This window comes from Diadema setosum, chromosome 9 (assembly GCF_964275005.1).
Source record: "Diadema setosum chromosome 9, eeDiaSeto1, whole genome shotgun sequence".
In the NCBI taxonomy this organism is placed as follows: Eukaryota; Metazoa; Echinodermata; class Echinoidea; order Diadematoida; family Diadematidae; genus Diadema; species Diadema setosum.
The window spans coordinates 23,748,926-23,765,167 of record NC_092693.1 but is presented as its reverse complement, the minus strand read 5'-3'; the positions used below and the strand labels follow the sequence as shown (position 1 = coordinate 23,765,167).

The following is a 16,242-nucleotide window of genomic DNA, read 5'->3' as shown; positions in this document are numbered from 1 at the left end:
TCTAATGACAAATAATCAAGGCTATATTACAATAATTTTCCCCCACTATGCCTGTATGCATTATGAGGAAGTAGATCCTAATAAAAATTCCAAAATATGCTATGTGAATATAAAACGATCTCATAAATTTCTCCAGATATATGCAACTTCACACACACACATGCAAAAGAAAAAAAAACACCAGCAAATCACTGGGTATTTCATATTTTTACAATTTGGGTGTGCAAGAAAAAAATAAGGGAGGAAAGAAGAGATGAGGGCAGGTATACACACGGAACAATGGATTTAGTTGTTCTAAAGGTTGTAATCTGCACCGTCCTACAGACATTGAAACAATCCTATGACGCCTATCATAATACTGTCAACAAGGCTCTCCAACATAAGCTGGTATGTAAATAAACGTAGCAAAGTCTCTGTACTGCACATTCACATGGGAGCTGGCTGCAGCGCTGGAAAAAATTTAAAGGCTCACTCCACTCTGCGTTCAAACTGATCTGACGAAAACAATGAAATCAATGAAAACAGAATAGTGGTGGGTGGATTGCCATTAAAACACACACACACACACACACACACAAAGAAATGAAATATATGTATATAATCTTTATGTTACACTTTGCATACTTTGTGACTTTTTTCACTTTTCTTTTTTTTTGCGTTCGTATGTAATTATTATGGCTTTTTTTTTCTCTTCATTGTATGATTTCTATGTTTTTGTTATCATTTCACGGCCTTGCTGAAAAACAGCTTTTAGCTGATAGCAAGCTTTTTACCGTGGTAAAATAAATAAACTCAAACTCAAACTCAAAAAAAAAGATTAATTTTTACAGTTCATTGCATTTCTTTTTTGAATCACATGCATGCAAATTCGACAGATGCTTTCATTGCCAAACACATCTTTAATTGGTTTAAACATACTATTACACAAACAATTATTTCCCGTATTTCGGCAAGTACAACTCCGTCTTCAAACTTATCACCATTGCTAAATCATCACAGATGAGCAAAATTACTTGATGCTTGATACCATACTTTTGCAATTTTCAGTTTAAAAAAAAAAATTGTCAAAAGGATATTGTATTGAAAATTTGTTAGCAAACCAATGACAGCAGATAGGCAATGATTGTACTATCTCCGGGATCTTATTTGTGTCTGACACCACTGTTTCCTGAAGACAAGTGAAATCTCTAAATGCCATGATTGTGGTTCACTTGTAAGGGAACTGGGTTTTTTTCTTGACTCATTTTCCTTTTCTTTTTTTTTTTTTACTGACATCAAACTCAACGCAGAGTAGAATTCCTTGTTAAGGGTTAAAGGGAAATTCTATCCAGCTACAGTTGGACTGCTTTGAATGAAAAAAAGAAATATCAGAGAAATATATTTAGTAGATCATTGAAAAATAGGTAGAAAAACCAGACACACAGAGAAAAAAGTTCACCCTATACAAGTTCAGCTACAAACACGCATTGGCAGCTCAGTGTGATGTAGGCAAGCTCTTCATATAGTGTGCACACAAAAAATGCATCATAATGTGAGCTAAATTCTTTTCATGTATATCACTTTATCGACTGAACAGTGGCAGATCCGGGATATTGGGGGGGGGGGGGGTGCGCCCTCCTTTATTTATCTTTTTTTAATAAAAGTATGCATGAAATCACGCAATGACCAGCATTAAAAAAAAAACAAGAGACCCGCGGGTCTAGCGCTCACCTGAGTATCGCAAGTTCACCTTTCACGCAGTCACTAATCTAAATTACTCACAGCTCTAGTAAAATTTGACCAGGCTTCTCAAGTAGAAGATGAAAATGTACAATAAGGGCCGAAATTTTTAAAGATTCCTTAATTTGGGGGGATTGGGGGCCCCCTGGGGCCCTCTGGGTGGGGCATGGTGCCCATTTTGATAAATTGAGATCCTGACCCCCTAGGGATGCTACCTGCCAAGTTTGACGAAAATCCATCATGAGGTTTTCAGGAAGAAGATGAAAATGTACAATTCAGGCCCCCATTTGGACCTTCCCAACCCCCCCCCCCCCCCTGCCCCCAAGAGGGGCACCCCTGGATTTGCTATGAACAAACTTGAAACTACAGTCATCAATGTACTCACTCATAGTATTATCTTAGCTCTATAACTTCTGATTCTAGAGAAGATTTTTAAAGATTCCTTAATTTTGGGGGGTTTGGGCCCCCCTGGGGGCCCCCTGGGTGGGGCATGGTGCCCATTTTAACAAATTGAGTTCCTAACCCCCTAGGGATGCTACCTGCCAAGTTTGATGAAAATCGGTCTTGGGGTTTTCAAGAAGAAGATAAAAATGTAAAAGTTTACGCACGACGGACGACGGACGACGCACGACGCACGACGGACGCCGGACGAAGGGCGATCGCAATAGCTCACTTGAGCCTTTGGCTCAGGTGAGCTAAAAAAGGTTTAAAAATCCCTCTCCCTTGTCAGCCAATTGCAGTGGCACCAGAAAATTGTGCTCACATGTTTCTTTCTTTCTTTTTTCACTTGTCAGCTGATGAAATCTGGAAGTGGCACAAAAAAAAATTAGATAATTTGCACTTTTTTAAATTTGTTATTTTATCACTATCATTATCATTATCATTATCACCTTTCTTTTCTGTTCTCTTTTCTTGTCTGCTGATTAACCCCAAAAGTGGTACAAGGGAATTCCTGTTAAGGCCTTTTTTTTTTTTTTGCTTTTTGCTTGTCAGCTAATGAAACCCTGAAGTTGAAATGTGAACTGCTTTGCTCCCCCCCCCCCCCTTTTACAGAATTCCTGGATCTGCCCATGCTGACGACCACAAGCCATTGGCTTCAACTTTGAACAGGGAAGCCATAGATATCCTCTGTCTCTGCTCTTGATATAAAGAGAGAGAAAAAAAAGAAAGAAAAAGAAAAAGCTATCAAAGTTCATGGCAGAGTGATTAAAAATGGCTCCAGAAGTCACTTCAGGAACAAAGTATGACACCTACATTGCAACGTGATTTTTAAAACATCAAAACTAAAAAAAAATGCCCTCTACTCAAAATAGAGAGAAGCCATTTTACTTGAAATAGAGAGAAACCATTTACTGAAAACAGAGGGAAGCCACCCATCTCTCTTTCACTTCCTGATACTGCAAAGTCAGAATCCGAGGCTTACTAACAGTATGCCTTTGACACAACAGCATGCAGCCTGCTTCAGCTCGGATCGCACAATGAAAAAGGAGAAGGGAATTACATTTGAAACACTGAAGGGGAAGGACATATTGCTTCTGCTAGAGCCACACTGCACAAACCAAAGATTCCCACAACAGAATCCTGTCAAGTACAACATAATTCCAACGCTCATCCTACAAGAAGAGGAAGGAAAAAAAAAAAAAAAAGAAAGGCAGTCAACGTCGCTTAAAAATTGAATATCAATCCCCCCCCCCCCAAAAAAAAAAAAAAAAAAAAAATGTTATCCAGTTCTAGCATAGTTTTGATGTTGCAAATCCTGAGCTGGCAAAGGTTGTTGTATCCTCTATGATTACAAAAAAGAAATCATCATACTGGTGTGCTCACGGAAATGTCACGAAGGTCCGACCATGAGTCTGCAAAACGTACATGTTAACTACTGTGGGATTTTTCATGTGGTGTTGCAATTTACTAGTTAGGAGCAGAAAGTTACGGCCTTCTGTGTCTGCATATGAATTGAGAAAGGTCGAGTTTTGGAGTATTCATGGGCCTAATATTATTGCAAAGAGGGATGATGGGAAAAGAGTGGCAAACAATCCAGAAAGATGAGTCACAATTCTTTGATACAGCCTGCTAAGAATTCCACATTTACTAGAACACACAAAACATAACAAAACAAAACAAAAATTGAACAGATTTGTGATTTTACTCTACAACTAAGCTACTTCACATTAGAAAAAATATATATATATGAATCATATATATTTCTAATATCTTTTGGACATTAAAAGTCTATAAGTTTTCATGGTGAAATGCTTTACTTTGCTCTGCTTCATACATGACAACACAATGTGACTATATCATAGAAGTACAGAGTAAGAGTATATACGAGTATTCAATGTTGAGTGGTAGGGCATTAGCTGTAATGCTCATGTAGGTTCTACTTTCGTGAATTTCTCGCATCGATGCTGGCTCGTGAACACAATGACACTTGAGTATAAAACATCATTCCTCACATACTTCCCGTGTGGCATGATAAATGTGATCCTCCAGCTCGGCAAACAGATGCACGCACATTCCCTGCACACACCTACGTACCGTGATGGTCAAAGATCAACATCCAGTCGATCGCTCTCATCTCCAGTGAGGAATCCCTACCGATACCTACATTTGCTTCATTAATCAAACAATATCGTCTGCACGCGAGATTGCTATAGTTCTACACACCCACACACAGACGGGAATATACACTTTCATTTTACGCAAGCATCTCACTGCCCATCACTGGGGATGACCCATTGTAGGTACAGCAATTGCGCGATTCAATATTCACAAAAATTTCGGGTAAACTTTCATTATGATAATTACAGAATTATTTCTTTTCAAATGAATATACACCTTTGAAGAGTTTAAATGCAAAAACAGATATACATGATTTTTTTTTTTTAAATAAGGTCAACATCAAATGGAGAAAATTATATCTTACTAATGATACTGCATTCATTACATAATCCAGAAATATTTTTCAAGATATTATGAAAATGATCATATACAATATGATTATTTTCTTTGTTTTTTAGCAGTTTCAATCTCAAATATCTCAAAATTTATATATATACATATATATATATATATATATATATAGCGAAAACTTTGAGCAAAGAAAATGGGTTTTCATCGGGATTCGAACCCGAGACCTCCCGATGAAAACCCATTTTCTTTGCTCAAAGTTTTCGCTATTTATTATTTGTTTCTGGTCAGTTTTCTGTTCCTTGTTTCAAAATATATATATATATATATATTATTCTTTAATTTATTCATATATTCCCATATTGGCAAGTAAAAGTACTCTGGCCTACCTGGTTGAGTCCTGGTAGAAGGTGGCGATGGAGGCAAGACAGATGGCCACAAGGTTAGGCAGTACTCTTGGATGGGGGCACTCAATACTTGGTCCATGCATTCTGTGGGAGAAAGATGGAGAAGGACAGAATTTAAAAAAAAAAAAAAAAAAATGGCCACTTGTTATACTCAGAAGACACATGGGAGGGAAAACAGGAAATTTGCACCCATTTCTGAATTACCTTGACAGATCCAACAAAAACATATTTTCAACTCTTGTCGCATCGGACGGGCAAATCTCCTGCGTGGGATGTCTTCAAACGTATCCTTAGTAGGAAGTCACCTAAAGCCACCTTGGCAGCAGGATCCATTCTACTGTTGGTGTGATTTTTTGTTTTGTTTTGTTTTGATTTTCATTCTTCCAGTGCAGTGCGTGAAAGTAAATAAACATATAATTGGAAGCTTCCAGTTTCACTATCAAAATTCAATTGGATTGTTCCCTAGTGCTGTTGCACACACAGATACTTGACAAATGAGATATGAAAATAAAACATATCAATGAAATTCATGATGTGTTTCATTTCATTCAATTGATACATTATATCAAGCAATTGTGCAGTAAGTTTGACTTTTTACATAAGGCATGAAAATTTTAATTCCTATGCATCAATGAAAATTCATGTCATATTTCGTTTCATTGACTTGATATCAAGCATTTGTGCTATAAGTTTGACTTTTTACGTAAGGAATCCAAATTGCAATTCCTATGCAAAAGAGCTCAGATTGTGCAAACTTTCACCACACAATCAGCAAAGAGAGCTAGTGTTTGACTTCTGGCAACACGCACTACTTAAATTGACCTCGGTGAAGTTATACAAGAACCGGCACATCCAAATCATACACTCTTCCATATAACTGTCACATGTCGTGTGAGCAAAGCTGAAGACACGCTGAACACGTCTCTATTCCTCCAGAGATACGCCTGACCTCACCTGGCTAATTAAAACATGCAGAAGCTGCAACCACACAAAATTGCTCTCATCAAGGGCAATTTGGCAAGATGGCACTTGATATAAGGAGAGCACTGGCAAGATAAAAAAAATCTGAGGGGAAAAAAAAAATCTTCTAAGAATTTACAATATTCCCCTATTTTTTTAAAGAGAAAATGTACATGTATTAAAGATGATTATTTTGGTCAATTTCATATTTGCCAGCATTAATATTAATCAATTCTGATTGATCTATAAAGGGTATACTGTTACTGTAACACACACACACACACACACACCACACCACACACACCATATACACAGATGCATGCAAACACACACACAGCTACGAATGACTTCATCCATGTACACACACACAACATATTGCTATTCACAGTCTCTCATCCACGTTCACTGTAGGGCTCTACATGTACTAGCATGTTCATGCCTTCTATTGTTATGTTAATGCTATGTACTTGTACAATACACCGATGGGCCTGCGATTCAAAGTGTCCCAAGTGTATCGGTGCGTCATGCATGTCTTCCGCCCTACTTCATTCTTGAGATGTTGTTCTTCTGACCTTCTGGGGAAAATTCATTACATACGACGATACTTTCTCAAATCAGCTATGAACAATATCCTAACTTACAATCCCTCTGTGTAATCCTGTCATGTTGGACTTGACATTTGTGTTGTTTAAATTTTGTTGTCAGTTTTTCTCTCAAGAAAATGCAACATGGGAAACCTATCTACAATAAAAAGTGAACGGCTCTCCATCTTCCTTCAAAAACAAAGAGTTTGTCCCTAATTTCTGACAGTAACGTAGGAAGCTGGGGCAACAGTCATATGGTGACAATTATTGATAAATCGGGTGCTGTTCGTTATTCCGAAGGTTCGATATTCCGAAGGTTCGTTAATCCGAAACACACAAATTCCCTATGTCTAGAGGTTCGTTAGTCCAGAAAATGAAAAAGGGTTCATTAATCCGAACATTTGTGGCGTTATTCCGAAGGTTCATTATTCCGAAGATTTGTTAATTCGAAACACACAAATTCCCTATATCTAGAGGTTCGTTAGTACGAAAATGAAAAAGGGTTCGTTAATTCGAACATTTGTGGCGTTATTCCGAAGGTTCATTATTCCGAAGATTTGTTAATCCGAAGAATCCTCGGACTGAAGAGCCTTCAGAATAACGAACCTTCGGAATAACGAGCTATAACCGATAGATCAGGGCATAACAGTAGATGAAACAAGCATACACATTTGTGGAAGAAAAAAAAAACAGATGGTGACTAAAATCATGAACTCCTTTTCACACTGTCAATAAATAGGCTGTAGTGTTAGCCTTTTGTGATGCGGAAATATGTGTGACCACACTAGAAATAAATCGTTTAATAATTTCCATACAGTAGCTAAGTGGAGTGGGGGGAAAAAAGGAATTTCTGGAGTGCCCACTTGTGATCCAAATATGTGCATTTGTTTGAAAACCCTAGAGTTAACCTTGGTCAAGCGGTAGATTTCTGCGAAAGCTATGGGTGTTACTAAGTGCTTTCCTCCATTGTATTAAAGACAAGATACTCACATGCTGACAAATTCTTTAAAGGCAAAATCACGGTTGTCTTTACAGTGTATCGCGAGGATGAAGTCCCTCACAAATGCTTGGAGCCGTGGGTTCTTTCCAAAGTCCTGCCGATGAAGGGGAACAAGCAGATGACATTCAATCAAGGAATCACAGAAACAAGAGTTTGAATTAGCATGCTTGTGCAAGTGTTATCATTGCACTACAGTAATAGCATCAGTCTATTCTCCCTCGTGATGTTCATTCCTATTTGGGCAATGGACATTAAGCACTTCAACTGCTCATATAAAGTGAAAGTAGCCCATCTTTGAAATGAGATCATAACATGACTTTATTTCATTTTTAATCAGTATGCTCGACATGTATCACGGTCCTGTGATAACAACTGGGAGATAATTCTTCTGCAAATTGTACATTTTCACCCAGAAGCATGTACATCGCAGTCAGTAAAGTCACAGAATGAATTTATATTGATAGCATCCGAACTCCCAAGACTACCAAGTTACCAAATACACATACATCACGAGAAAACCATCCACGGTATGAGTATTACCATCTGTCTGTTGTCTTTTACATAAAATATCTGCCTTGTCTGAGCTCAGCGATGGATAGCAATGTATCCCTATAAGTTCTGTCACAATGCTGCACACAATAAGCAGCTTACAAGCTAACTCTGAAATCTGTATACATAAACTTTTTTCAAGTACTCAAGGGTTTCTTTTTTTCATGTATGTTACATGTTTCGAGTGCCTGTTTGGAGAGGGGGAAAATGTGCCACTCTCATTACCATGTTGTGCTTGAGGATTCGGTGAATGACCGGTGTGAACATCTCTATGACCACTTTGGAGCGGGGCGAGTTGCGGCAATGCTTGCTGAAGAAGGAGCAGATTTCCGGTGAGGGCTGGTTGTTCTCCAGTAGGGGGGCCACGGCCAGGATAATGCTTTCATGCGCAACAGTGTTAATCATGTCTGCATTCTGTGTGGAGCCAGAAGGGGTTAGGGGCATGGATGGGTCGGGGGCATGGATGGGTCAGGGGTGTGAATGGGTCAGGGGTGTAGATGGGTCAGGGGTGTGAATGAGTCGGGGGTGTGAATGGGTCAGGGGTGTGAATGGGTGAGGGATGTAGATGGATCAGGGGTGTGAATGGGTCAGGGATGTAAATGGATCAGGGGTGTGAATGGGTCAGAGGTGTGAATGGGCATGGGGTGTAGATGGATCAGGGGTGTGAATGGGTCAGGGGTGTGAATGGGTCAGGGGTGTAGATGGATCAGGGGTGTGAATGGTTCAGGGGTGTAGATGGATCAGAGTGTGAATGGGTCAGGTGTGGATGGGTGTGTATGTGGGAGGGGGAGAAGGGATTAAAGAGGATTGGGAATGAGGGGTAGGGTTGAGAAAGGAAAGTTGAGGGTATGGTTGGGATGGCGCAAAGGGATAGAGGAAGAACAGAAAATCATGTGATTATTCTTAAATTCCTTTTGAATATTCTCATGATATGCTGAAAATTTATGGTTTTTCACCATACCAATTTTGATGGCGATACAGAAATGATACGTGTGAAACATAAACTTCCTATTTACAGCCATTCTCTTAGGTCTTCACATACATACATAATGGATTATACTGAAAGTTCACTGGGCTTCTGGTTTACAACCTCAAAGATTGATGTTATCCATAAACATGACAGATGGGGATCATTAGCATATTAAACTGTAAAGCACTTACTCTAGGGGAGGATACATCTGCACGCTGTGACCATGCTTCTGCAGTAGTCTTTCTTTGCTTGTACATACACGTATGTATTTTTCACCTTCACTTCTATTCCAAGTGCATAGCAACCTTGCCAAAAGGATATGCTATACATGATGACTATATCTATCACTATAATCATCATCATCACTATTGGTGGCAATTGCAAGATGACACAAACAGAAGGCAAACATGCTTTCACAATTAATGACAATATCAGATTACTTTAAGACATGGTAAACTGCCTTTCAACCATACTATATTATGCATTGATATCAGATTAAAACATAAAAAGGTAGAAAAAAAGAAATATTGTTAGCGAGACTTAAGTTCCTCTACTTCCACTCAATCACATACAATGTAGTTATTGGATTCTGAGCTGGTGTTCGTCATATCTTTAATACAAAAAATAGACAAAAGTATCTTTTCACTAACTACTTCTAACTCCATTCCCAAGAATATCACATAACTGCAATGACTATTAAGTCTCCTAATCATCTTCTATATTACTGTGAATTTTTATACTTCTGCAAGTCATCAGCATGTACGCTTCTTGTTTGTGCAGTATCATCTAGTTTCAGATCTATAAGATTATACTTGCAATGCCGGTGATGAGTTTTCCCAGAGTTTGAAATTCAACTCAGTTCCCTGCTTATTTGCACTATTGACATTATTATGACCCTTTTCTCTATGTGATTTTTGAGATATGATTCTTTCGATGTGAACAGTCTACATTGTTGGGTAATAGATCAGGAATCAATACACATACTGCACTCTTGCACAATGATTATCAACAATTAATACATTGAATGTCTGTGGCTTTGGGGATTTCAGTGCTCACGCTATGCGTCAATGGCTTGTGTTTCAATCCAAACATTACTTGGAAACCTGTCAATGTGAAACTGTCATGAAAAGCAGGATACTTCCTTCTAGATTTCAGTCACCATCAGAATATAAACACAACTGCATTTTCCTTCAGATACTTGCTCACTGTACATGTACTGTATACAACATGTAAAGGCGAGTACTCTCTAAAGCTCACATTTCTGGTGCGAGTGGAATAGCAAATTAACTGTCCTTTCGTGACAATTACAATGTAATTGCTATTCTGCTGATTACTTTAATTTTAACTCGATGCACATATGAATCTAAATCTCTCTCACACATCCAATCCCCCCCCCCCCCCATGAAAGAGATAAAAAAATACAGCCTTCACACAGATGGCTTCTACTTGTATCTTACACTGGGGCTAACGCGAGTCTGCATGCAACCATACACTAAACATGTATCTAGATATTTCAAATCACCCGTGCAGCTCCCAACCATACGGGCACTCACATATAAACACTACATGTATCACTGTCAGATACATGCAGGCTGACAATATACTGTATTCTGCCAGGTAATGTTATTCTTTCTCTAGTTGACAATGCATACATTATAAAAGGAAGGAAACAGCTTGCGATAGCTTCAAAGCTTTGATGCACATTTTACGGGAGATTAGATGTCACACGATATTCCCAAGAGGAGTAATTTTCGTCATGAAGCAGCTAATTGATGGAAACAGGCCAGAGAAATTCAACTAATTGGCCTAATATCAAGAGAATTATGACAAGGCAAATTTTAGGACAAATGCAATACTGAATTGCACATAATCTAATTAAATGAAAACAATAACAAAACATCTTTCCATATCCATAACAGTGATGTACAAATATTCAAAGCTTGGTTTAAAGCCTCAAAGAAAGACAGTCATTGAAGAGATATAAGCTTTTGAAGCTGCTTTAAAATATGCCCAGTATCAAATATAACATCCTAGCAGCTAGCACCATGGTACATATAAGTCTACATGTTTGGTCCAACTTCAAGAACGCGAAGTCACCGAGTTGGACAACAAAAAGACACGCGCTGCACAAACAGTCACTGCGTGGTGCCGGAGCGAGCCCCTGTCTCGCTCCTGCTCTGGTGCAGGAAGGAAAAAGGGGAGTGGTTTACCTGAGAGAGGATGTCCGAGACAATCTCCAGGGGCACCTGGAACACATCCTGGTCTTGGACGCATGTCGTTAAGGTCAGTTCGATCATGGACTGCAGCGGAGAAAGACAAAATATTATATCATTTGAAGTGATGGACCTTTAATACAATGGGCCCAGGCAGACTTGGAAGGGCCAGAGTATGTCATTCGGTTTAAAAAAAAGAAAAGAAAAAAAAATGCACTCAAAACATTGTATCAATTTTGTTTTCAATTTCCTCTATCAATCATTATTGCAAACACTCTTGCAGATACTTTACATTAAAGCAAGTTTGAATACACAAATTCATTCATCCAGTTTATATGTGGTGTTTTGAAGACATATCTTGCAGACAAAAAAAAAAAAAAAGATTTGCAAATGATTTTCACAGAAAGATGAATTCATCAGAAATTGAACATCTAAAAGCAATAAATATCTGCACAACAGGGGCAATTTCTTTTTCATTTCACTGTTTTCAAAACAACATATTTCCTGAAACAAACAGCAAGAATATATCCTGCAAGAGAAGATATCCATTTCAAGTTCAACTTGGAGTTTGATATCTACCTTGATGGCAGGGGTAAATGCACACACGTCATGACATTAAAAAGGTTAGATTCTATGTTGCTTACGTCAATCGTACAATCCATGAAATATGAGAACTGTTCACACTAATAAAAGAAAAAAACAGCCTGGGTATTCATCAAATTGCAGCAGTACTAGCAAATCAATATGGGTACTTGTGCTGAATAGGTTTCCGATGACATGGACATTACTCATAACAGCTATGATGCACAAATGAAATAAATAACATTGAGAAAATGGCTCCCATGTTGCACTTCGCAATCTTGCTGACAGAACTACAGTTAGTAATACCTGCCCGTGAATCCTCTGCTTCAACTTGTTCGTATATATGATCCCTCAATTTCTTTCAACATTTTTTTTTGTTCATGTTCAAATATCAGACCAACTTATTTGCAAAACACTGAACACTTTAGGTCACCATTGTCTAATCTACATTACATTGAATGTGCGCACATGGTATATTTTCCTTTAAAATCACATTCAAATCAATAGAATCATATCAAGAGAAAAATTGTCTAATAATGGTTTTGCATGATCCTGAAAACCACTCCAGCAAAAACAAAACAAAAAATATAATAAATTTCTAAACTCCCACAACCAAACAAATGGAAGATATCTTATTACATTTCTTCACATAGGGGTTTTTTATAAGACTTGGCTGTATGACGTTAGGTTTGCAATCATATGACTGAAATTTGATACATCTTTTATTGCAGAAATATCACAATTACGTTTGTGAAACTCATGTTTGTACGGGTAGTTTGCAGTATAAACATCCTTGGGTATTCTCTCAATGATTTCGTTTCCTTTTGATGTCGATGAACGCAGTTTTCTGGACATTCACGCAACATCAACAGTTCCTAATATTTTTTTTTTTCATTATTACTTTTTGAGTCAACAACTAGAATCCACACTGAAAATCTCTTCAGAAGTCAACTAATTCATATGAACAGTCCACCACAAAAACTGTGTTTTCCTTGGCAAGACCACAATCTGTGCTTTCCCAGTAAGGCCATAAATCTGTTTTCCTATTAACATCCCATTATACTTTTTTCTTTTATTTTATTTTAAATAAAACATCCTTCATTTGTTCCAAATAATTCAATAGAAATGCAAAGTCCGATGAACCCTTGATTGCATAACTAAGCATGTTCGACACAAACTTTAAAAAAAATTGCTGAAAACAACTGTAGGGATATTGGCAACAACACACTAGTATAGCACTTTGAATGCAGAATGCACTACAATGTAGGGTCTACTTGTTTATTGTTGCTAAGGCAACAAGACCTCGTATCTGAAATTTTGGTGAAAATTACTTTTTTTGATTTATGGTCAGATAATCAGTGAAGTGATGTCCTGCTCAAATCTCAGCTGTCCTACCCAAAAAGTGAAGCCACCATGGAATGTCAAAGGAAAGGCTCTCCCATTTGATACAGTGTTTTGGCTGCCATGTTTTTTTTGCTCCCCTGAACATTTGACATTTTATAGATACGAGGTCTTGTCGCCCCAACAACATTTATGTACAATGCAGGGAATCACCGTGTAAAAATATTCAGTTCAAGTATTGTCAGTTGTTACCCAATCTTAATCATTTCTTGAAAGGTGAAGTAGAAATCACTAAACCCTCACAACTGGGAAATGAACAACATGCTGAAATGGGGAAGTAGCAATTCGCAAAAAATCCATCCGTGAAAATTTCAGCTCGTACAGTATACTATATGGTCAAAGGTAACTACTTTACGCAGACATGGGGGAATGGGAGAGTAGTAATCCATTAGTTTTGTTTGGACATACACAACAGAATGACAGTTCTACAGTCATACACGCTTTGGTCATAACACTGCTCCCTTTGGTAAAACTTTATTTCACTAACTCATTAAAAAATGTGACACAAGACCAAAGATTGTATGATTTGTTAATATGTTGTAATCTCAAGATATTAGCAATACTTTCGAAATGCCCTTCATCTCACGAAAGTCACTTTTTAAGAAATATTCTGCACACAGAATGCCCTTAATATGATGCATATGTTGAAATCATGAGCCTTATCCAACAAAATGTAGATAAAACTACGATTCTCACCAGGTTAGCAGCCTCTCAGGCACTGTGCACACTCACCGATATTTCTTGCATGAAGACCTCTGGCTTGGTGGTATTACAAATGAGCTTTTTGAACCGATGAATGGCCCTCTTCCAGAGAAGGGAGTTAAGCCACTGGTCCCGCACATAGACATTGCTGGCCTGCAGGAGAGGGAACGGGGGAAAAAAAGGAAGGAAAAGGATGAACCACTCTGAAAGTACTGCAAACGCGGAAAGATTGTCGGTGCATTAATTTTCGCATATTTTGTGCTATTTTTGGCAAGCAATAATTTTACAACTCACAAAAAAAATATCTTTACAATTTTCTCTGCACATTTTGGATGGGTTGAATCATGTGTTTTGTCACTGTCAGTAATGCCTCCCTAGTACATGTTCGTATATGTGTGTGTGTGTGTGTGTGTGTGTGTGTGTGTGTGTGTGTGCATGTTCCCTAGTACTACTGGAAGTATTCATTTCAGCACAGTGTGTACAGGCTAGAAGTATCTGTGATAGCCATCCACTCGATCGAATTGGCCAACTAGAACATCAAGTTTCATGCAGGGAAATGTCAAATCAAACTGTCATTTGTGTGTGTGTGTGTGTGTATGAACTGGATGAAAACATGCATACAAGGAAGCAATTGTGCAAGGCAAATTCAAAAACCCACGAATATGTTTTCAAGCCGCTCAGTGCAAAGAATTAATCGCATGAAAATATTGACATTCATACTATACAGCAGTACAGAGTTGCTATAATGCATTCCAACTCTTCAGACTTTGAAAAGAAGTTATTATTTTTTTTTGTCTCAAAAAAACAGAAAGGAAGCATACTGTCCAAACAAGGATTTTCTTGCAAACATTCGTACAATGTGTACTACAGTATCTACTTTGGTACTATATGTACCACCTCTTGCAAACATTATGTACCATCTGCTTCCAAATATCAGATTTCTTTGAAATATGGCAACAAGGTTTGTATTACAACTGTAACTACTGCCAGGAAGTACTTTCACTCATTTATACATATATATATATATATATATATATATATATATATATATATATATACCTCTTGGAATTTTCCACGTGTTGGACTTCGAATGTTGTAATTATTAGAAGATAGAGTCTCAAGTACGCCATGGATCCAACGATTACAAAAAATTTTTATTACTGACGAAGGTCTGAGGCAGACCGAAAATTTTGTAATAAAAATTTTTTGTAATCGTTGGATCCATGGCGTACTTGTGACTCTTTCTTTTTATATATATATATATATATATATATATATAATATATAAGAAGACCATATCATTATTACCATTCGTCGGTTTAGAATGATAAGGGCGTTAAGTTGCCACAAAACCCATAGTGTTCAAGACCACTTAACGCCCTTCTCATTCTCAACAGACGCATTATCTTCATTATCATCATCATCATCATCCTCCTCCTCATCCTCCTCTGCCTCATCATCACCATTATCATTATTATTACAATATTAAATATTCTGCAGACTAATGTTGGTAAACATTAAAATACCACAGAGTACAACATGGGCAGCTCCTGTATCTAGAGGCATTCAAGAACAAGACATATTTTTCTCTGCAGGGAAAAAAAAAACAGTGTATGAGACACAGAAAAGAGAAAGGCGGCTATTGATTCGTTAAAACTGGTTCACTCTCTGACAGATACAGAATGATCAGTGGCACTGCCTTCCTAGAGACAACGATAAGTAGATGTGCAGTGTTCTCCGCGAGCAGCGGTCACGTAGCTTTCGCCCGCCCACTCACTACCCCAAGAGTTTCAGAGTGACAAGCATAGCATTCTGGGTCCTTGTGTCTTGGCTACACTCTGGCAGGTCTGGCGTGCAGCATGAAATGAGGCTGGCTTCTCAACGACAAACGGATGTATGAGAAGCAGCCATGGAGTGCTCATTATTTTAATCATCGAAATAAGCACATGTACATTTATTTATGCCATGAGCAGGAAAATTATGTTGGTGCTTGTTACTTTACTTAATAGAATTTCCAAATAAGTACACAAATATTTATGTGCTTAGAGGAGAATTTTGTTGCAACTTTGTGCTATACAAAATTTGTCACTCCTGGATATTATGATTCTTTGAAATTGTGGAATCTTTGTCTGCATGATCTATCTATTACATTGAATTCCTAGAATTTGTGTCAGAGTCAAATAAAAGGGAATTTTCAGATCCTATCATGTTGATCTGTGCATTGCTTGTGTATATGATTTGAATGTTTG

At 37.8% G+C, this 16,242-nt stretch overlaps 1 protein-coding gene across 1 annotated transcript in view; it reads right to left on the bottom strand.

Moving 5' to 3' along the window:
* Window positions 1-16,242, bottom strand: part of LOC140232534 (C-Maf-inducing protein-like) — a 72,211-nt gene that overhangs the window by 27,071 nt on the left and 28,898 nt on the right. The window contains 5 exon segments of the mRNA XM_072312632.1: window positions 5,016-5,117; window positions 7,568-7,671; window positions 8,352-8,540; window positions 11,307-11,396; window positions 14,025-14,147. Coding sequence (XP_072168733.1) covers window positions 5,016-5,117; window positions 7,568-7,671; window positions 8,352-8,540; window positions 11,307-11,396; window positions 14,025-14,147 — 608 coding nt within the window.